Source organism: Dermacentor albipictus, chromosome 7 (assembly GCF_038994185.2).
Source record: "Dermacentor albipictus isolate Rhodes 1998 colony chromosome 7, USDA_Dalb.pri_finalv2, whole genome shotgun sequence".
NCBI lineage: Eukaryota > Metazoa > Arthropoda > Arachnida > Ixodida > Ixodidae > Dermacentor > Dermacentor albipictus.
In genome coordinates this window covers 76,043,350-76,066,733 of record NC_091827.1, presented here as the reverse complement: position 1 = coordinate 76,066,733, position 23,384 = coordinate 76,043,350, and the positions used below count along the sequence as shown (strand labels likewise).

The 23,384-nt window shown below is 51.5% G+C and overlaps 2 protein-coding genes and 1 long non-coding RNA gene across 4 annotated transcripts in view; 2 read left to right on the top strand and 1 right to left on the bottom strand.

The window, feature by feature from the left end:
- Positions 1 to 23,384, top strand: part of Pli (E3 ubiquitin-protein ligase pellino) — a 136,406-nt gene that overhangs the window by 36,169 nt on the left and 76,853 nt on the right. The gene's annotated exons all lie outside the window — the stretch shown is intronic.
- LOC139047419 (uncharacterized) overlaps positions 1 to 23,384 on the top strand; it is a 50,052-nt gene that overhangs the window by 17,207 nt on the left and 9,461 nt on the right. Inside the window, exon 3 of the mRNA XM_070521246.1 lies at positions 3,382 to 4,156. Coding sequence (XP_070377347.1) covers positions 3,382 to 4,156 — 775 coding nt within the window. The remainder of the gene's footprint in view (positions 1 to 3,381; positions 4,157 to 23,384) is intronic.
- On the bottom strand, positions 8,976 to 10,462 carry LOC135899035 (uncharacterized). The gene is made up of 2 exons (XR_010563498.1): positions 10,020 to 10,462; positions 8,976 to 9,248 (listed from the first exon to the last, which is right to left on the bottom strand). It is a non-coding gene; the product is annotated as an uncharacterized lncRNA (long non-coding RNA).

Below are 23,384 nucleotides of genomic sequence, written 5' to 3'. Positions count from 1 at the left end.
CCCTTTATCAAGCTGCATCTTCGTATTTGTATATTCCATGTTATCTTCGCATTTGTAATGCATATTTTGCAGAACTGCTTTTTATATGTGCACCTCTGTTGCGACTATAATTTCGGTGCAATTACAATACACGACCGGTGACAGCTGCTCCTGCGCAATACATTGGAATGAAGGACAGCGTCATTGAGATTTTTCCCTGGCCGTTGCATATGTACAGAAATGTAAGCAAGATTCTAGAATTACAAAGTTTAAAATTATTTGTCCTGAACTTGTTCATTTCATGGCCTTTACGTTTTTCATATCAGCGGCATGCACTACTTTGCTGGTTTCGAACTAACATAGTTCTAAAGTTCCTGTGATATTTTCTTTACTCATGTAATAGACAAAAATATGGAAGCATGCGTATCTTTTATTTCTGGCACAATCTTTGGGACATAAGAACATATTCTTACGAAAAAATGCATATTTTACTTGTCTTGACAGTGCGTAGCGTTCAACAATTCGTTTGCGGTATCTTTGACAATGGCAATGCAGTTATTATTCATCTATTTGATCCCTCGACAAATTATACAAGGAGGAGGCCGAGCTGCAACCTGAGCCGCCCCTCCGCCGAACGAAATTTCTGGCTACGCCACCGCTGGGATAGCATGTATACAGTAACTCTGCAGTGACGACCAGCTTGGGCTGCATGCACCTATTGCGGTGTCACGCAAACATCGCCAGGTGACAGCCGCTTGACGAACACGTAGGCTTTGGCAGACGAGTTGCACAATGACAGCGACGTCGAGTTGCTTGAATAGGGGCTCTTGACCGTTGCACAAAGCTGACGCACTCTCCCGTTGAAATGCTCAGCTTGTCTTCTTCTCGCTCTTCCATCATCGTGCTCTGACTTGTTTGTACCCAGCAATTCGTAAAAAGTCTGTCAGCGAGATAGCGACTAGAGTGAGCCGCGGCTCAAGCGACTTCATGCTCGGCGCATTCCACATGTAGTAGTACTATATCTGGTGGGCGTAGCCAAGCAGTCGGAGCGTCCGAGATCTCGGCGTGGCGTACGCCTCCGTACCGTAAATCTTTGAGGCGATGTATCGGTCCGTTCGGGTACGCTAAGTCGATCGGCATTACGTTCGTTATTTCCGTATTGGTGGCTCCACTATACGTCTGAAGCTGTAGGAACGAAGTAATCGGACCTAATTACGTCCGCGTCTGGTATGTTTGCGTGGTAGTTTCCCTCATTTGTGGTTTACTGGCAGCCGACGCCATAGTGGTTCTATCTCACTGCCGACAGCGGTTAGCCGGTCATTCATTCGCGCGCATGTATGGTTGGAATGATTGAGTTTGGACTGCAGTCTTCACACGACACAAGGGACTATAGCATCGAGACTTGAATAAATATGCTGCTGTGTTGGCTGTTGCATTATCGCACCGCCATTGTCATAATCCGCCAGCCTTTCTTTCGTTCCGCCTTTGCTCCTTTTCCAGTGCAGATTGAGTAACAGTCTAGAGCCTACAAGCTAGGTAGGGCCGAGCGCTATGCCTTTCTACAAATTGTGCTGGCCTATACCACTTTCGATGCGGTCATCCTTTCGCTTTCGACATACGGGTGAAAAAAACAGAGGGGTGTTTGTGTCGCCGGCTCGCGCAACTCTCGCAAGGTGACCTGGGGTCGCGTTTGACGTTCGCATAAAGGTAAGCGCGGCCGTGAGCCGTAGTTTCTGGTCACGAGGTCGAGACCCACCGCGCGCTCGCTGCGTCTTCTCGTTTCCTGCCGACCGCGCCCATTTCTCGGCTGCCGCGTGCGTGGAGAATGGAGGGCAGAGACGCGCACGCTCGTTGCGCAGCTTGGACGGGCGTGAATCGCTTACATCCGCGCCTGGAAGCGTGAGCAAGGTGTACCGCGTGAACGCCGAGGCACGCGGCAAGTCGTGGTTCGTTTTTGGTTACGGGGTCCCTCGGCGGCGGCGGTCTGAGGCGAGCCTGGAGTCGCCGCTGCTGTTTTCGTTTGGGCGGAGTTTGTTTTTCTTTTCTCGGCGCTACGTTCTGACCGCGTGTCTTTGGACGCCCCCCCCTTCTCCTTCGTTTCTCCTTACCCGTAAACGATAGCGTGCTTATATAAAACGCGCCGATTAGCGCGCGCCGGGATGCGATTCCGTTTGTCCGTCTAGGCTGACGATGATGTGCCCGAGAAAGTCCGCTGCGATTGCATCTCGGTCCAGCGGGCTTTAAGCGTGTTCGCCGGTCTGGAGCGAAGTAGCAGATCCGATCTACCGAGTCGGCAATCGGCAAGATCTACCGATCTTGCCGAATACATATTGCTCGATCGACTCCTCCGAACGTGCAACACTGCTTGAAAACGGAAGTACGGCAAGTCGAAGGCACTGAGGGTACGCCGCTGGAAACTTACAACCGCCGCTCAACGAATATCGTTTCGGTCTGATAAGGGGCCCGTGTCGGCTAGGCGGTTCAGCGCCTACGTTGGACTTGTGGACTTCTTTGCTGACGTCCAACTGCTGCATTTAATGACGTTCTGTTGAGGTGTCGCGCATTGCGTCGTTGTCATTTCGCGTGACGGAAGACCTTTGGGGGCAAGCAAAGCTGTGGCCCTTCCTGACTGTAACCTCTCGACATCTTCGCCGGTAGTTTGACCTGCACAATCCTTTCTTTTTGTTGAGAGGTCAAAATCGTGAGCACGTAGAAGACAGTTACGCAAGTAGCAGAGTGACACGAACGTGCTGAGCTGCGTACCGTGCGTGGCCAGTCTGGCGCACTTCGAGCCTCTCAGTAGACGCAACCGGACTCTTCGGGCGACTGACGACTTCATCTTGCAGGAGGGAGGAACTTCATTTTTGACGAGTAGTAGCGCACTGGGCAACTCTGGTGCACCCTCACACCGTCTCGACTTTCTTCTGTGCGCGTTCTTTGTGACTGCTTTTGACGTGGAGGCCGTGGCTTCCCGAAGTACGAGATCGCCAGCAACGGGCCCACTGGTGTCTATCCAGCTATACGCCTACTCAGTGCATGGAAATTTTCTGGATTTCTTATTCGTTACTGTCATAATCGGAAGTGCCAGGGACCAGTCGCTTGATCGGCACACACCTTGAAGCCCTCACTGCACCCCGTCGTCACGCCGACGTTCTCAAGATCTGTAACAGTGCGCTGCCTGGGGCAAATTCGGAAACCCGATAACAAACTATATACCCGCAAAACACGCACAGCGGGTCTGTTACGCCGAGTCCGAGACCGAATGTTTATGCCGTAGTTTCCGCAGCCCCGCATCATCTTCCGTGGAGTCGCCCTCACGTCTTCCTACGAAGGCGTAACGTAAGCCGTCCCGCGGCCTCCCCGGGTCAGCGCGTTAGTGCTTCTAGCCGCTGCCGTCCTCAGCGCTGGAACCGTACGTCCCCGGCGACCCAAGCTGTGGTCCCCGCGCGCACCGGCCGTCGCCACGTCGTCGTCGCCGCAGCCGCTCCGGAAGACCGCCGACTGGAACCCCAACTTCCAGCCGTCCGCCCCTGCGACACCGAGGCCCGAGAGGCGCCGCTCGCGAGCGTGCTGCGATCGGGGCGCGTCGCCCAACTCGGTCGGCAGGCCGCGCCGGCAGTCCCGCGACCGCAAGACGCCGACCCCGGCCGCCGCCCTGGATCGCCAAGGGACGGCCGTCGCGCCGCCGTCGGCGGCCGCGGAACTGCGCGCCGCCGCGCTGCCCATGTGGGAAGGGCTGGTGGCCCTGGTCACCAGCGTCTTCTTCTTCCTCGGAGCCGTGCTGCAGATCTTCTGGAGGCACGTGGTCAAGCGGAAGAGGACCCGTGGCGCCGCAGTTCAGGGCGAGGCCTCCGGCGACTCCGGCTCGAAGGCGACGTCGTCTTCCGCTGCGGAGAAGGTCCGGTCGGTTGGTGGAATTGCAAGTGGCCCGCTCGCGTCCTCCGAGGAGACCGCTGGAGGAGGAGGAGGGAGCGGGGGATCCTCGCCGAGGCAGCCCTCGGCGACACCGTCCTCTGACGTGGGAGAGGACGTCGGCAGCGGCCTGGGCGACCTGTCTGCTTCGGGGGACTACCCGGAAGACGGCCCGGAAGGCGGCGTCGGCGACGGCAGTCGCGTCGTTCGCCGTGGTTCTCTTCGGCCCACGTACAAGGATCCGGCGCCCGTCTACAAGGAACCGGTAAGGGGCGGAGACGTGCTGCATGGTCATGCGTATGCTCTTGTTTGCCGCAGTCTGTCGGACTTGTATTTATTCAGTTGGGAGTTTCGTCAGCTGACTGAGTTTAGCTTAGTCAGACGTGTCGGTGATCTGCGGCGGAGTTAAACTTGCGCACGCTACCCATTTTTCTGCTTTAGCGGGCGTCATGTGAGAGCGAAAGATCGTCCCTTGAAAATCGAATGGGCTCGGGCAGGTAAGCGTTCTCTTCCTAGTGATACTTTTGCCAATTAATGCGCGCCAGTAAATTATTTTCATTCGTTTCGGATCGAGGGATGATGTGCCGCGGTGAGCGCACATGTTTACCAATGTTATTGTAGATCGTTGGGCGGTCAGCTCTTCGTTGTATTGTTTCCTGCCCCTTTCTTTCTCTCTCTCTCTCTCTCTCTCTCCCAACTGCCGTAACTGACGAGACTGGTTGTCTGTCCGTTTCTACTACGTAGTAGTGCGTGGATGCCGGTTGTTGTGCTGTGGCGTAATTTTATTTTTCTTCTTTGAGTTCGTTGGATTATCGCGTTCAAAGCCATTCGCGCCGAGTTCCGCTTTGCCGTCGGGCTTTGCTGGATTTGGTAACGGCGTGCCCACGGTCTTTGTCTTTGACGTTCGTGCTCTTCGAAGCTTCACTGCGCATGCGCGACCTCCGCGATTCTCACTTCTGTAGTTCGTAGGTCCGCCTCTACGCGTCTGACGAAAGTTCGACACCGACATTCGTCGCCTTGCAGGTAGCGTTCGATCGTCAGTTATACCAAGCAATATTCTTTGAAATATTAATTTCGTGATGATTACTACAAGAAAAAATGGCCGAAATACGATTTCCTGATTTTTCTTCTTTTGCCGAAGCAGCAGCACCAGTACGTCACTGTGGCGTTACTGAATTGTTTGTCTTTTTCGTTTTTTTTTGTCGTATTTTGGTCGCGTTAGCTTAGTAAATGTTCCCGAAACGTACCCCGTCCAATCTTCAGGGAATAATGTAGTCCATTTATAGCGATAATCAGTTAACTAGGCCCAAGCAGAGGCCGTCCAAATGTGTAACGTCACTGGGAACTCGTGCGGGAACATTAAGCTGTCATCGCCAGCGCGCTTTCGTTCTTTTTGCGTGTTCTCTGACTTACTAGCAAGCCTCTTCTCGCGGTGTGGAAAGGCAGTTTGCTAATACGACTCAATTTTGTTCTTTGGTGTCCCTTTATAGTTTGCATCAAGCGCGGAGACGGACGAAAAAGCATGCGGCGTTCTCGCTTACTTCTTACCTCGAGATAAGGTTCTTTAGGCAAGAAACGAAGAAAAAAAAAAACGCGAACATGAGAGGCAGGCTGCGAGGTCGCCCTGAAGTTTCTACACCAGACCGCCGTGACGTCAGCGACAGCGTCTGGTCGTTCGTTTCTTGGTGTATGGCTGCATCGCACTCAAAAGGAACCGAAGCCTGACGAGCTTCAACGATTTTCTCCGCGCCAAAGCGCGCCAAATGCGAGAAAAAAATGCCACTTCAAAATCCGTGACGTCACATTGGCGGCTCGGCGTTTGGGCGCAGAATTCGAACGAGGGACACGTTGGCCTTCGTTATCATATAGCCTGTAACGATCGGCCTTTGTTTGCCAAATAAGTGGAAATGGTGTTTTTGAGAGAATGCTTTCACCGGACTTAATCAAAACGCACTCCTCGAAGCATTGGTAGCTTTCGTGTTTCGGGCACACCGGTGGAGGCAGCCGCGGTCGGGCCGCCCCGGCAACCAAGTAGCGCATATGGGGCGTGCGCGTCACTTGTCAGCCACTTTTTTTCGGCGCGCTGCTGTTGCCGCCCATTGTCACCGCATGCGTTCGTTCTTCGCGGTTCGTCGCTCGCAGCTGCTGTCGCTGCGGCGCCCTGTTGCAACCGCCCTGCCTCTTCGCCAGCTCGTCCCGACGGTGACGCTAAACCCCCGTTCCTTGTCCGAGCAAGTAAGGGGGTCCCCGTTTGGCAAGGGCGCGCCGCAGCCTTTCCCAACGCTATTGCGTGTGTGACGTTAAGCGCACCGAGTTGAAAAAAGAAAGAAATAAAACGATTGGCGTCACATTAACGGCGAAGCGGCCTTCGTTACGTGATATGCGCTGTACAGCCAGCCAGCTATAGCGCTCGACGTGTTTTCCGCACCACGTGCTCGTTGCGGCGACCGATTGCGGCATCGGTCATGCAGGTCGCGTCGCGGCATTGTGCTATACGGCTTCCGGGTTGTTCTTTCTTTTTTTTTTCTTTTTCGCGGCGTGAGAGTTCGATGGAGTGGTGGTCGTCGTGGACCGAGGAGCTGTCTGTGTCCGCTTTCTATACGCTTTGTGACTAATAAGAGGTCAGCACAAGTTCCGCCCCGAAAACCGCGCGGTGGAGACGCCCGCTTTTCTGGCCTTCGGGCTCCAAAACGCATTCCCGAGAGACATCGCGATATTGAAAGAAGGTCGCCTCTGCCGTGCCGCCACGGAAGTGAGCGTGATTGGTTTGTCGCACGTATTCCAAGTTGTCTTCGACCTTGACGTCGACCTAACCTGCCGGTGTATTCATATGTTGTCATCGACTTGAGTGCCGTACGAACGCACGTTTGAGAGAGAGAGAGAGAGAGAGAGAGAGAGAGAGAGAGAGAGAGAGAGAGAGAGAGAGAGAGAGGCTCTGCCACTCAAGCCCAATGAGGCTTTGGCAGGCCGGATGTTTGTACATTTTTTCAATACTTCGCGCAATAAAGTATTATTATTATTATTATTATTATTATTATTATTATTATTATTATTATTATTATTATTATTATTATTATTATTTGACCGATGGATTCGGGCATGTGGGTCCCAGGGTCCGAGAGGTTTCCATTGTATACGTTCCAACGGTACGAGTAGTCCCATTTTCGACGATGCAAGTAGGATGCATCTGACGCCCGTTTGCGAATAGGCGAAAGGCCGAATGCAAGGAAATTTTAGTTTGGCTCACCAACTCGCCCAACTTCACCAACTCGCCAAATCACCAACTCGCCCAGCTTGCCGTCTTAATTCAGTTTGGCTAGATTGCTTTTAAGTAATCATGTACTACTGAAGCAGTCGTGCCAAAGCTGCATCCAAATTTCTAATTAACCTTTAAACAGCACGTAAGAAGACAACGCGTGCACCGTGGCGATCTGTCCCGGTACCACGGGGGAAGGAAAGGAACTACGTAGAACAGAGCACTACGTCACGCCGTTAGTCTTCGCAAGCCAGCTCTCTGTGAAGCTCTATTGCTTTTTTTTTTCCCCTCCCCGATAGTCGGCCCAATGCGTGGTCCTATAGCTGCTCGGTGGGCTCGCCCCAGTGTGCTTGCTTCGCGCTTGCTTTTTTTTTTTTTAAATCGGAACGCACTTGAACGTTCGAGTGTTCTGCCAACCGAACTTTACGAGCAAGCCGTTCCGAACTGGCGATCGATGTCGGTCCAGCGGGCGGCGTCTGCTCGCCCTCTCAGTTCGGCTGTGTACCGTAATGCGCGAGGAAGGATCGTGCATAGTGGGGATGCTTGAGTGCACACGCAGTGCCGTTAGCGCTCGCGGCGGTAAGAATTGACGAAGCGAGCTATGTCAAGGAAGCATTTCGTCGTCGTCGTCGTTGCAGTCACCCCCGTCGTCGCAGTCGGACCGCAAATTAACCCAGCGCCCTGCAGTAGCCCCGCACGCCCGCCCACCGCCCCTGCGACCGCGGATACCCCAACTCACGCCAGCGGCAGTGTCGTGTTTGAAAGGACACCGAAAAGGTCACGTTGAGCAGCTTTGACAAGCCTTTGGTGAATTTGGCTTGCGTTGTGTCATAACGTCACTCTCTACCGTCAGCGGAATCTCTAGAGAGAGAAAAAACAACGACAAAGTAATTTAGTTCCTGTTCTAGCAGCTGCTACCTCGTGGCGTCATACAATTTGGACTGTGATGATATGCAACGATTCTATTTTAGCTTGTTGTCCTTTTAGAGCTTTGTCAACGGTGCGAGCGGCGCTCCCCTGTATTCTCAGCGCCACGGATTATAAGAAAGGAATAGAATTGAGGGAAAGGAATCCTAACATTATACCGTGCTTAAAAAGCGTCAGCTCCAGTCGACTGAACAGTTCTGTCAATCAGTCGAAGCAAGTTTTCAGCTCCCGCCCTTCCCTTCCACCTTTTTTTTTTTTTTTTACTGAACACTGCCTAAGCATCCGAAAAAGTATTTGATATCCGTGTCGCCACACTGATGAGTTGTCGTTCAACAAACCACCACACGATGCCGCGACCACCGCACCTGACTACATCATCTGTGCTTCGGCGTGAACTGTAATACTGGAGCTCTCTATTTGTTGGAGGGCTTGTAGCGGGGTCGTCGCCCTCGGTCACGCTTGCGCAAATGCTCAGTATGGAACGCGTAAGCCGATAGACGAGAAAACCTTGGCCAGGCGGCGCTACTGCGCCTCCTGACAACAGCGCCCCAATGTGGAAACGCCAAGCAGCGCGGTCGCGTCGTGGCGCAGTCTCCGCTTTGTTTACGTTGTGCCGTCCGCGCTTTTCTTCGCTGCTCGTGCTCACGGCGCTCCCTTTTCGACGGCGGCAGATCGCCTGCTGGCGCAACGGCGATGCAAAGATTGCCGTGCGGTTTCAAGAAGGTTGCCGACGCCGACAGCTTTTTTTCGTGGCGGCAACCTCACGATAGGGGAGCGTCTGCTTCCGAACGTGTACGGCGTTGAACAAATTGTGGACGGTGATGTGAGAGTGCAAGCCAAGTGCGTGTCACAGGTGTCCGACAAGATCGTAGACGACGTCGAGTTAGAGGCACGCACCATGTTCAGAAATTTAGCCACTTTTATTTCAATTACAACATAAGTCACACTGGCAGCAGGAACTTCTGTTGTCATACTACTCGATGACTGCAGATCCATTGGGCTGCTTCTTGACGGTTCCGTCACTTCACGAAGGCATGTTCTGGAGTCTGTTTCACACGTGTCTTGCTGCTGCTCAAGAGCTGTGTCACTGCAGTACGAAAGCATATGTCCCGGTGGTGCTGACTGCTGAGAAGACTGTTGTGATTGCCAATGGTCTGTTTGGCGCCGCTTCCATCTGCATCGCATATAAATGAAACAGTATGTGTGCCTATTTGTTGTGGGGATTAAATTACTCCCAATAATATTTTTGCAAAGGCAACGTTCCTGTGATTGTGTGCATATATTATTCTACAAGAGTGGTACCACTACAAGTTATGATACTTGCACACTTAGATACTTAGAAAGCATGGGCAAACAACAAACATAACGCGCACGTCTCGAGCGGCTGCTTTCCGACCTGCCGCTTCCCGACGCACGCGACGACCGTGGCTTGCATTAAATACGGTCTGCTACCACACAAAAGTAGCGCGTGGCCCTTTTCGTTACCTGCACAACTAGTAATTTAAGTTGCAGCGTTTGGAAAAGGGAAATAATTCTCTTGAGCTCGCCCATGCCGATCGCGAGGGAAGGCACAGGACTACCAAATAAATTCGGGGGTTCGAAGTGCCAAAACCACGAAATCATTATGAGGCCCGCTGTAATGGGGAGTCTCAGGAATAATTTTAACCTCTGGGGGTTCTTTAACGTGCACAAAAATCAAAGCACACGGTAACAAGGGTCTTCTTGCATTTTGCCCCTATCGAAATGCGGCCGCCGTGGCTGGGAATCGAGCACGCGTCGTAGAGCTTAGCGGCGCAACACGCATGCATTTACCGCTAACAAACGGCGGATGCCACCACTATTCAACAACGCGACACGAGTAAACAAACGGCCGTGCACTAAAAAGAGGCATATGACTATTCCGCTTCCAAGATATTACACGCGAATGCGAAAGTATGAGACTTACTTGACTCGGCGCACTGCAGCTATCCATGCTTGTCGTCTGTCCTTCTCGTACCACTTCCCAGGAAATCTGTAGAACTTCACGGGCGGCGTAGGACCTTTCGTGTTTTCGAGGCTGCTGTGGCAATCAACAACACATCAGTATTGCGTGCCGCCTTTCCTGGCTGATGAGGTCGCACTCGGCATCGCAAAAACCACGCGCACGAGCGCTCCCGCCGTACAGAACACGGGCGCGCGCTAGCGCAGCGGCGACCCTCGAAACTTCCATCGGTCCGCTAGGGGAGCATTCGGCGCTGCTGCCGCGCGGGCAAACTTTAGGTTGCCTCGTCTATATTATGGAGACCGCGTTCGTCCAGTGCGCCTTTGTTGCGTGCATCAGGGGCAGCGCATGCGTGGGCCGTTGCTGATGCGGCTGTGATGCCTCTGCGCAGTGGAGTGAAAACAGCCGACGCTGTGTGTCCGCATTGCAAGTATTTCATACTAACGCGGATTGGACTGCACATCGTTGCCATGTTGCCTCTGACGATTGCATTTCGCGCACGCACACGAGAGAGAGAGAGAGAGAGAGAGAGAGAACGAAAAAAGATTGTGCGGATCCCACGTGCTGTGGGAATCGATGTCGTGCGAAGCATCTTGCCTGTGCCTGGCTGACCAGCATTAGTCGGGGTTGCGCAAACAGCTACCAGGTGAACCGACGTGTTTGTGTAAGTTGAGTGGTTTCTGTGCGGGCGTGACGACGGTCACGTCGAAGACGATCGTGCGGCAGCGAAGCCGTTGTTTCTACGCCGTCCATTCGACGCGAACGTGGGAGGCCAACGAATGCCGGGTTCTAGTTACAGACGCGTAGCGGACGAGCGTAAGCGAGGGAAACATGGATTGTGAGGTAATCAGCAACTATACGTGTTGTACGACAATCGTACGTCCCTGTGGCTGAATGAATGAATGAAACCACGTTTATTCCACATTAAAATGCGTCGAAGACGCTGCTGTGGAAAGAGGAGGGGCATTATTGGGAAAGGGGAAGGGTAAGGCTGCCACCGTTTTAATAATAAACGTCCTGGAGGCAGCTAAGTGGGGGCGGCATGACGCTTGTGGCTGTGGCTGTGCCACGGGGTGTAAGTTGAAACGACTATGGAATTCGTACTGCAGCGAATGAGTTCCAAAACGCGACCAACTTGGGCACATCATGAAGTTGGTACAACGCCGCGCAGGGTCCGCTTAGCGTAAACTGCTACCAGGACAGTCGGCCGGTCCCGCAGGTTGTGCAGCGACGCCTCAAAGCGGGAGCTGTCGCGGACGCGAGGGAAAGGAGACGAGCCAGTGGCACGTGGCGCACGCGCCGAGAACTCGAAAAGGTCTGTCCGCCTTTAGAACGAGAGAAGTGTGCGTGCGGTCGTGGCGTAGTCAAGAAAAAAAAAAACTGCAGAGGTTCTATTCTGCTGTCGGTCACGCATTCCTTAAAGCGAGGCGAGACAGCGACATCAGTACTGTAAAATACCCCCCCCCCCCCACCCCCTATGAATCGCACGTGCATGCAGTCCTATTCTAGCCCTCGAGAACCACGCGACCCAGTAATAAGAGATAGCCAGACGTTACGGGGTGAAGTCCGCAGTATTAGGGTAACGGCACGCGTGTCCATCGTGCTCATGAGGCAACTCCAATCGATGAGCGGATGCTAGGTCACCTTGTTACATACACACGCGCACCCTCTCTCTCTATCGACTATAGTTCGCCCCCTCCCCTGGGGGCCAACCTTGGTTCTCGAGGCGGTCGGCCGACCCGCGTACCGGCGTCTCACGTTCGAGGCGGCGATGGCCGCTGTGTCTGTCCTCCCTATTAGCGCGATTCCGCGCGGGCGCGTGCTCACCCACCCGCCCACGCACGCGTGTCGTGCGGTTGCGCTCCGAGCAGGGACGCGTGCGATCCGCCGACGCGGCTGCAGGCGCGTCATGACGCGGCGGAAAGAAAGAAAGAAAACGAGGCACGAGCCAGGCGGGGGCGGTTTCATTTTGCGCTTGCGTTGGACGCGTCGAGCGATTTGCGCAAGCGCGGCTCGCGCGCGCCGCGTTTGCATAATTTGAGCCCCGTGCGTGACCCTGATTCTCGCGCTGCCGCTGCTGCTGATACACGCAGGCTTGTAGAGGGGGGAGAGGCATTACGACTCCGCTCGGCTAGGTCGCCTCCTCGCTCTGTCGCCTCCCAGGTCCCTGCCGTCGGGGCAACTGTTGGCCTATTGTGGCCCCCGTGTTTCTTATTGCGAGCTACTGTGTCCCCATTGTCCGTTCTGCCCGCGAGGGGCGATATGTATATCGCTGCACCAGTGCTCAGTTGCAGTCGTCGAAAGCGTTCGATCGGTACCGTGGCCGGTGCGCCCTGGTGTAGCTGCATAACAGATTATTGAATACTCGCTGCTGGGCCACTAGATTCATTTTCTGGATTAAGCACTTGAGAGTGTTTGAAGTGAATGCACACGCGGGGAAGATTGACGAGGCGTGCTGTTTCTGTCCACATTTCCTTGTGTACTTTTCTGTACAGGCCATACATTGTTAATAAAAAAGGAAGTGCGCAAATCGTCGACACGCACGCACGCTTCGCCCCCTGGCTGCTCGGCGTGGGCCGAGGGCGGCAACAACAGCGCGCGTGGCAACGGGCCCATATATATATCCGCGTCTTGCGTGCGCGAATGCCTGTGCACTGGCCGTTATTGGATTGCCCGGCAGATTTTTGTTACGACTGCGGTTGTATGCGGTCGTCACAGCGGTGTTTGTTGTTTGTTAAAGAACCCTGCAGGCAGGCGTGGTTGAAAGAGTTATGTATACTATAATTATACTATCTATAGCAATTAGAGACGCGAGCACGCCGCTGTTACTCTATAACCACTTGTGTGCGTGTTGCTTACAAGGTCAAGTTCTAGCGTATTCAGTTATGTAACGTGAAGCATGCAGCTAACGACGACGCGTTGGTTGTGCTGTGACGTTTTCGCTTATTGAGTTCGAAGTTCAATGACCGTTCAGACTCAATTGTGTGTACAAGGATAGTGATGCACGCGTCGAGACTTAAATATCGAAGCGGAGGCCCGCAGAAACCGTTAAAGCCTGGGCGGTTGTTTCACTTGAGCCTTGTGGTGTATCTGTCATTTTTGGGGCCAAATTTGGTGTTCGTTGCGCGTGGGCTGTATATAGCAACGGGAACAGGTGTTTCGTTGTGCGAAGATGACCCAATTTACTACCCGTGCTGCAGCATCGGCGTCACGTTCTCCTTTATACACGGAACATATACCGCTGCAGCTAGGGTTTAGCAAAGCAACGTGGCTGTTGTAGTGCACGCTAGCGTTGAACGTATACCCTGGACGAAGTGTCGTGCTGAGCCTTACGTTGTGTCGTTCGAACCATCATGGTCGGCTCATCTTATGTGGTTAGGACGAATGCCGAGCTCTCCTAGAGCAGTGTTATTTCAGCCGATGCCGTGCCGTTCAATTTCCGATCTGGCTACACTTTTCTTGTAGGAAAGGGATTTTACGTGCAGCGGGCTTTGCCGCGAGAATTGTTCCAGGAAATTAAGCCTTTCGTTTTGCCGACGCGGTGCTGATGGTCGCACGCACGTGCGTACCAAGTCGTGTCGTTAGATAACGTTGTCACCCCGTGTACCCGTAGTTTGGCACGTATCCAATAGATGCGTTACTAATCGTAGGACGTCATCCCTTTAAAGCGAACGCTCCGTGGTGCGTGTTCCTGCTAATGTTGTAGCTGGTTGTACTCCACGACGCAGAATGAACGCGTCGACGCCGGACGGCGCGAATACTCATTATGGCAAAGCCTTTAGCGCATTTCAAGAAAGACAGGGGCGTGACAGAGACGCAGGACAGCGCTACCGGATGTCTCTGTCATGTCCCAGTCTTTTTTGAATTGCGCTAAAGGCTTTGCCATTATGGGTAAACAGTGCAAACTAGCCCAAGAATGAGCCTTCTTGACGCGAATACGCCAAAGATACATACTTCGGGAAACGAATTACACGTGGTTGTCACGCAAACTGCACGGAAGCACTGGAGGACAGTGAAGCTAAGGAAAGCGCCGGGAGAATGAACCGTCATTTGATTGAAATGATAAATAATTAGGAAAGGCGACACGAAAGCGCGTGAGACGACAAACGCGACGTTCACGATTCTGCTCGGGAACCAGAAGTAAGTAGCATAGGCGTGGAGCGTTTCCTTCGTTGCTCTTGCACGGCAAGTGAAAAAGATTAATTACCGCAATCGGCGGCTCTCTCTCTCTCTCTCTTTCTCTGCTGACACGGACAATCATTGTGGCGGTTTCCGGAGCGCGCTGCCTCGTTTGCGCGTCTATTACCGGGCGTGGCAGCAGCCTCGGTCGGGGACCGCATGGGCGTTGTCGCGCCGCGGGTGGCTCGGCAGTGGACGCGCGCGTGTGGGTGGGTGTGTGTGGCGGTGTGTGGTGTGCCGTGGTGAACGTGTACGCGACGAGGCTGCGCGCGCGCTCGGCGCTTCCTTCCGCTTCCGTGCACGAGCCTGTACGCCCCCCTCGGTCCTCATATGGCGCGCACGTGCTGTGACCGACGACGAACCCCCCAGCTTGCGTGCGCTCCCGCGAGGTCTTCGCGGACACGCTCGTGTACTTGCCCGGTACACGTGTCATTCTTAACGGATGGGAGGCGGGGGGAGAGGCCTGCACATGCGCCACGTGTCCATCTGAGCTCGTCTCGAAAAAAAAAAAAAAAAGTCCGCTATGGCCGCCGTCGCATTTGCTGTATTCAAATTGCGGGGGTTTAAGGTGCCGAAACTGCGCAGTGGATTTGTGATGGACTCCGGAGTTCGGCGAGGGACTCTGGATTCATTTTGACCGCTAAGGTTGACGTGCGCCTAAGCCAAAGTGCGCGAGGGTTTCCCTAGCTTTAGCACCTCCGGTGGTAAGGCTAGGGAAACGATGACAAAGAACTTTAATGACAAGGTCCTGAGAAGCTTTGCCCTAGGGCAGAGCTGCGATGGAATATGTTTTATTTTAATGTGAAAATATCCACCCAGCGGTCGGCTTAGGCTCCTCTGGCCTCCTTGAAACCCTTGGGTTCAGGGATAGCAGGGGGCAAAAGTAAACACGTCCGCGATAGACATTAGTAAGAGGTGAGTGGAGGTTTGGTGACAAACGGTGGAGGCGTACAAAAATAAGGTTCCCAATAGTGTATCAGAAAGTTTGATGCTGGAAATTCTTTGTGTGTGTGTTTCTGTTTAAAGCTAGGTAGGACATTAGGCAAAATATGAACAAAAGCATAGTGGCAGAACCCATCAGTGCGTTTCAAAGGGGTCGCTCATAGCATCTATCCATCCACCCCACCAACAATACGGACAGGGAGGCGGTTAGCGAGGTTAGTCGCTCTTTCATTTATGTGTTTCAGGGACCCTACCGGAAGAATTTAAAAAGAGAGAGAGAGAAGCGAGTTCTCTTAAAAAACGGCGAGGAGCGCTGGAGAAGGCGACTAAGCGAATTTGACGTTGATTGGTTAAAAGAGGGTGAAAACCGAGGCGATTTGTAAAATGGAATATAATGACCCGTTCAATCACGTGCGCGAGCAACCCGAACCGCGCACGTGACAGGAAGCCCTTATTAAGCGTTTGACGTATCGTCCAATTTCCGGCCTTCTACCCGCTGTCGTGAAATCGAAAGGGGTTCTCCTCCCGACGGCCGCCATAGAACGAGCTGTCCGTCGCGGCTCATCAAGATGAACGCGGCGCGTCTGTAGTTGTAGCGGTAAACGCTGTAGTTAATCGGTGCGATTGATAATAGTAACGTGCCGCCTCTCTCGAGTTTTGCACGGCGGTCCTTGGGAGCTGGGGGGGGGGAGGGGGAGGGGGGGCAGATTTATGGTAGTTGAGACCAGACGACCACGGGACGGACGTCAATAACATTGATCAGGGCTTGCGTCAATAGACCACCCCGAGAAAAAAGTTAAGCTGCTGTTGGAGGGGCTGCAGCTTAATTTTTCGCAGAAGAAAACGACGCACTTCGGTTTTCCGATTCCTTTTTGTACTCGTCACGACGTGTTCTATGCGCCGCCCGTACAGCAGTTTTTTTTTTCTTTCTGCAGAACGTTCGTTAATGAACCAGAGGTCCCTCGGTACTGCACTAGGCCTCCATTGGATGATTAAAAAGTAAGAGAAAGTAAATTCGAAAATGAGAGAATAAATACGAGTGTGGACTGAAATCGGAGAAAGCGTTCCAGACGACTTTGGCTGCAGAGGGATTAGAGGTGGCCTTAGGGGCAGGCAATTTGTACGTTAGTCTTAAGGTTGTTTTTGTTTTATTTTCTATTAGTTGCTAACGCTCGAATGAGCCTTAGGCTGGAAGCACATGCAGCGGGCCTGACGGTGCCCGGCCTCCTTATAGGTGTTCCAATTAATTCCAGGTTCATATAGTTTGTTCGTGGTAATGGTTAGCGCAGGTGTATCTAAGTTAACCGCTCGTTCGTAATAAATGTAAGAAAAAAAAGAAAGCTTCCTATTTAAAACGTCAGAGTGGTCTGGAAAGTCGGCAAACTACGAGAGAAACAAGAAAAAAGGTACAAAGAATAAAACAATTACGGCATAGCTCATCTCACAATGATTGTCGAGAGTAATTCGAATAGCAATCGAACAGTGCAGCGGCATACCGCATTCCAGAAGTCACGTTTATTTAGCACGTGTAGTGGCAATTCTCAGACTTTCTTTGCTTCGACTATATACCATACACTCGCTGGCCAAGGTAACCCACGAGCATGGAGGCATGACGGCGGCCGTTAGACAACAACGTGATGACAGCGACATCAGGACAATGAGCTGACGGCGATGGTGAGACAGCCGCTGAAGAGGCGGGAATGACGACGATGGCACAACCAGGACGGCATGGCGACGGCAACCCGCCGTGGTTGCTCAGTGGCTATGGTGTTGGGCTGCTGAGCACGAGGTCGCGGGATCGAATCCCGGCCACGGCGGCCGCATTTCGATGGGGGCGAAATGCGAAAACACCCGTGTGCTTAGATTTAGGTGCACGTTAAAGAACCCCAGGTGGTCAAAATTTCCGGAGTCCTCCACTACGGCGTGCCTCATAATCAGAAAGTGGTTTTGGCACGTAAAACCCCAAATATTATTATTATTATGGCGACGGCGACGGCATGAGCAATGGATGCAATGTGGTAGCGTTTGTGCCATGGCGACGCATTGACGACGATGGCTTGGCAAACGCAGCATATGTAATCACTATATTGTGTGACGAACAATGAATAGCGTCGACGGATCGACGATGGCGGTTCAAAGACGACGACATGACGAGGGGATGACGACACTGAAGTGATGACGATGGGGAAACGAGAGCGTGACGAGGATGACGACACGACGAGAGCCCGGATGTCCAAGTTACCGTTTCGACGATGGAACGACCGCGATGGCATCGCGACGCGGTGTGACAAGACTGTATGACGGCGATGGCATGAGCATGGCATGAGGACGATCAGATGACTGCGAGTGTGTGGCGGCAATGCCGGGACGACTGTATCGCAAAACATCTGTTAATGTCGATGGCGTGACGTCTGCGGCGTGGTGAGTCGGATCACGACACCGGAGCCACCATAGCACGACCACGACATCATCACGACGACAACGGAGGCATGATAGCGACAGTCGATGACGGCGTGACAAGGGCGGCATGTTCATGATTGAGTGACTGCACTATATGACTACAATTGCGAAGAAAGAGTGATGCCGGTGGCACGACGAAGGCAACATTACGACAGTGGCATGACGTTAGTGAAGTGATGTCAATAAAAAGTTGCAGTTTTGCCCGGAAGGCGAAGCAGCGATTGGGATAGCAAATTAGTAGACGGCTGCACGAAGTAAGGATACCAGTTCTATTGGCCGTGTATACTTGTAAACGTACACGCGCACACACAAACATTCGCTTACTAACTTAACAAACATGGTGTGACGCGCGCACAAGTAAACATGAGCACATCTCGCTCGATGACCGCAGATACTCACTGTCGAAACGCTGAAGTAAGAAAGCGCAGCAGCAGCAGCGAGCGAATCGACCGTCTATTTATTTATTTATTTATTTATTTATTTATTTATTTATTAAAGAACCCACAGCGCCAAGGCATTACAGTGGGGGGGGGGAGGGGGGGGCGTCGCGCTGCCTCTCGCTTCAACGCGAATTAAGCAACGAAAACAGCGCGCACGAAGCTATCAGCACTCGGCGCACTCTCGTCTCCGACGCAGATCGCTTTCGAGATGGAAGCCCTGGCGACCGTGCGTTGCTGCCGAAGTATAACGATGGCGGTTTAAACCACCCCGACGACATCGCGAGGCAGGAGCACGTACGTAGTGGCCCAAGCAGAGAGACAACGTAGGCCAGTGGATGTATTGATTTACCTTGTTACGAAGCCATTAAGTTTACTTTGTTTACAGGAACCTCCCGGACAAGTTTGACGTCAGTCCGATAATTTCTGACGTGTTGCTACTCTTTCGCACCGTCGGTAATTTTTGGTGCCGCCTTTCGATCACGCCGACGGATTTTAGCGTAATGGGCCGTATAGTGGTTTCGCGTTAATAATTCTCGATGGTTGCTGTGGCCCCGAGCCATTTTGCTGCCTTCAGCCATCCAGTACTTCAGAATCGGACCAAATGGACGTGTTCACTAGATGGACACTTACAGAATGCCGTCCCACAAGATTCTTTGAAATGCATTTTCGGATGTTCTTTCCGGTTTTCTTACTTGGAATTTTAAACTCCCTGCACTGCCGTCTTTGGCTATGAACGCTACGCATGGTGCTCTCCTATACGTACTTCGCCCGAACTTTAAGATTAGAAGAATAGAAAGCTGCGGAAATTAACATTTTGCGAGCGAATCATAATTTCCTTTTCTTTTTGTAGTATGCGCACGTGACACTTGTGCTATCCGCAACGTGAGCAAAGTCTGAATCGCTCGATGCTTACGTAAAGGAGCTTCGTATTTCGCAATGTCGTGCGTGACCCACTTGTTTGACGCCTCTGAACAGGAAAGGAAAAGAAAAAAAAATTAGATATGTACGTGTAGTGAAACTGGGCTTCGCTATAATCCGATCGCAGCGCGTGATTGAAAGCGTTTGGAAGTAAACAGAACGGTAATCTCGTCAACAACTGAGAGCGCTCGTTTGTCTAAGTTCGCGAATCCGAACAACGCGCAGTGACGTTGCTTTTTGCGTAAGATAGCTTCCCCACCTCCTCCCCCCTCCCTCTTGTCTCCTTAGCAGCTCTTCGACGAATTAGGCTCGAGTGTCGTGGAGGTTGCCGAGACCGCCGCGACGTCCTTTCGTTTGAGAGCGTCCAAACCGAATTATATTGGCAAACAAAGGCGCCTTCCGAACGCCCGAACAGCAGCACTCGAGGTAAACGAAGCCGGCGTCCGGAAATCCGCAGTCAGTACGCATGAGCAGTACTCAATAAACATGTCGCGTTTCCTTCTCTTTTCTTTTCTCTCTTTTCTTTTTATTTATTTCTCGAACGAGTCTTCTGCTTCTAGTATAGTCGTGACCCGAAGCCAGAACGTCTCTCGACTACGCTTTTCTCAATCGAGTTTTGTCGATTGGAACGGAGGAACTTTCGCTATCGAACGCATTGGAGACGCGCCGAAAACTGTCGAACCGCGTTCTCTTTCAGTTTCGTTCGCCATTTTTTTTTTTTTCAGTAATAGCTGAAGTGATGTCTTGTTGACCGAGTCCCAGATACACGCGTGGCGATCAACATAGATTATACTTCACGATTTTGCAATAAGAGAGAGCCGAAGTCGTAATGAATTAGTTAAGTCAGAGACATAGTCAAACTGTCGACAATCAATTGAACATTAAAATTGTCACGGCTGCGCGGCGGTGCAAGTGGAATCCTTTGTGCACAGTCTGGATCTCTTATTCAGGGACTCGCAGGCCAGTCTGCCGCTCGTATTTTATACATGGTGTCTCAGCTAACTTTAACCAGAGTTTCAAAATGTGCTGATGCACGCTAAGACGACGTGACAGAATGCATGTTGCTGACTATTGGAGTAAGCCACACTATTCGTTTGTATTCTGCTTAATTACACAATTAGTCAAGATTAGTTAACCAACTTCGCAAGCAACGAAATTAGGGAAAAAAAATTCGATGAGAAAGTTGTAGAGCGCTTTGCAACACGTCCGATTAGACAGTTTTTAACTTTCTAATGGGAATATTCCGCCTAATTTCGTTGCTTCCGAAGATTACTCTTTACTAATTATGCAATTAAGCATAATACAAAAAATAGCGACTTGCTCCTTACAATAGTCACCAACATGCATTTGGTGGCGCCGTCTTACCGTGCATCGGCATATTTCTTTAAACTCTGGCTAAATTTAGCCGGGAAACCCTGTATCGTCTGCTGCGTAGAGCTTCAGGCAGAGGCCGCCAGCGTGCGAAGCCTGGCGTCGCTGTCTTTTAAGGGGATTATGTTTAGCCGTCTGGATTCTTCTTAGATTTAACCGTGGAGTTCTTTGCAGTCGTACTCTGCGGCTTTAATGCCTTCCGTTGACGTCACAAACTTGTTTACCTCGTACTAATATTGCTTAATGCTTGCATATGCCTGAATTCGTAAGTCGCTTTAAGTACGTTAAAACCGCATGCAGGGTGTCCCAGCTATCGTGCACCAAGAATTAAAAACATTTGGATACCACGTAGCTGGGCAGAACCAAGGCAATGTTGTTTGCAGTAGCTTCGAGATAGTCAGATTATTTTTTGCATTATGTCTAGGTAGGTAATTAGCCTTAAGGAATTAATCAACTGCTCAAGTATTATCATTCCATGAAAAGTGAAGAGAAATTTTATAATAATAATAATAATAATAATAATAATAATAATAATAATAATAATAATAATAATAATAATAATTTTATTTGACCATCACGGCATACATGATGATGCAGGGGGACCGAAGTAAAAGCTGTCTTTCAACAGCTTGACAGAGCAATGGCCCTCCTTATTTGGCAGTAGCATACAAAGTGACATAAAAAGAAGATGCACAAAAAGAAACACTGCTCACGTGGTGGTCACATTGCACTACAGAACAATATATAAACATGTTACATGAAGGCTGCATCTTGTACATAATTATTTTTTCAAAAAAAATTAAGCCATACACACATGGTAAAAAAAAATTTAATAATTGAAGGCTTCTAATGGTTTACACAATGCAATGACATGGCAAATGCACTTTAACAGAAAAACATAGTATTAACATCGAGTAACACCATAATTCTGTAAATCGATTTGGCTTTAGTTGCATAAATAAATAACAAAAAAAAGTTCAGGAAAAAAGCAAGCCAAGAGTGTCCGAAATGTGCCACATTGGGGTGTTATATCCTGTCTCAATAGGTCATTAAAAAGTCGTGGAAGCCGGTTTTTTAACTTTTGTAGACCACATGTTGTTCGAAATGTTTTAATTTCCCACATATGTGGAATCGGCTAGCGCAAGACAGGGATAATTGAGATCGCTGGGAGAGGCCTTCCGCCTGGAAGGGTATTCTGCTAGTGTCCACCTAGTGGACGTGTCCATTTCGTCTGCTGCTGTAGTCCTGATTGCCTGGGCTGGAGTGTGCGTCAGGAAACAGGCACTTATAGCCAATTAGCACTTCATCAGCAGACGAAATGGACATGTGTGCTAGGTGGTGTTGGTACTCGAGGTAGCGTTTAGGTCAGGGGTGTTCCAGACACAGGTGTGAGGGCGTTCGTTAGTAGGAGCGAAAGAAAAGGGGTTTATTTCACATTACACTTGCTCCAGATGTGGAAGCCCACTCCACGTAGGAGCGTACATGTCTGAGCACACATCAGCGCACGTCAGGACACGCATGCCTGTGGCCGTCAGGACACACTACTGCACCAAAGGTGTTCGATTTTAAAACCGTCGTCTTCGCTAGGAGACTAGACTGTGGAATCTGATGACTGTATTTCAGCCAATCACAATCGTCGAATCGGCCGCTAAATCCATGACATCGCACCGTTGTGCCTGATCCGCCTCCTATGCTGCACCTTCGCGCCCGCACATGGTGCAACTGCGTAGTAATCTGGGAAACCGAGGTCGACGCTGTTCTCACGGTAACCTTCGGCGTTGCCTCCTTTCATAAATTCGATCAGTTAGTTTAGGTTGCCGCGGTCGGGTTGGTAGAGGAGTCTTCGCGGTAATTACCGCCTCCACAGAGGGCGGGCGGCGTTTGTTGTCGCCTCGAAGTGAGCTCCTTTGTTTGCGCGTCACAGGCTATCTCGGACCTCGTCGTCGTCTGGCCGTACGCTTTTGACAGGGCGGCCTCGTGGGAAACGTCCAAGGAATGATCATGGCTGGATTGAGACGTAACAGAGGACACTTACAGAATACCCCTCATGTAGTGGAGATAAAATAGGCTGATGATGATGATGATGATGATGATGATGATGATGATGGATTTGCCGAAAATGAACTCTTTACGAAGTCGCAAATCCCTTTGAAGCCATAAGGACAAATTTAGGCATGTCCATGTGCCAGCCATCATTCCGCGCTGACTGAACCGTCCTGCTTGCAGCTTCTGTAGACACAGCGCCAGAGTTAGCCCTAGTATAATATTTGTAGGAAACTCGTATGACGTAACACTCGCTTGCACAATGGCGCCAAATCTTCATCTGGCGGCGCGTTTGGGCGCAATTATGACGCGCGCTCGACGTCCTTCCTGAGCGTCAGGCGCTTTTTTCCGGAAACTCCAGCCGTGCGGGCGAAATGCCATCGTGGGAACGCGAAGTACGGCGTGAGGAAGAAAGTAAACAAAAAAAAGAGCGAGAAAAATACATCTCGTGTGGAGCGTGTCTTGTGGCAGATAAGATAGCGAGCGCGTCGTCGTTCGTGTGTACACGAATGCGGCCTTGCGTTGGCGCGTGACGCTCGGCCGCCACAAAAAAAGGACGGCCGAGGGACCTCCCTTTGATTGCCTTATTTTTTTGCGACGTCTCTGCGAGACGCACGTCTCCTCTGCATGCGTTTCGGAGAAAAAAAAAAGAAAAAGAAGTGCGCGTGTAGCGGTGATTTGTTTTGTCCGATTTTGCACCTTCGTGCTGTGCCACCTTGGTGACTGCAACCGGCCGAGGCCCTGGCGAAGTCGCCCAGCGCTCTCATCTAAATGTGCGTATAAGTCGCTTGTTCGGTTTCTTTGGCCTAGCGGAGGGTGATTGTCACGTTGTCGTGAAACCCGCGAGCAGGAGAAAACGAAGCATTGCTCGAGTCGTCGAGTCATTGCCGAGCAGGGAAGGCTTAAATGGTTCGTTTGTGTATCCAGTCGGTGACCAGATGCTCGGCTGCGTCTCCCAAGAGAGGGTGCAGGCGCT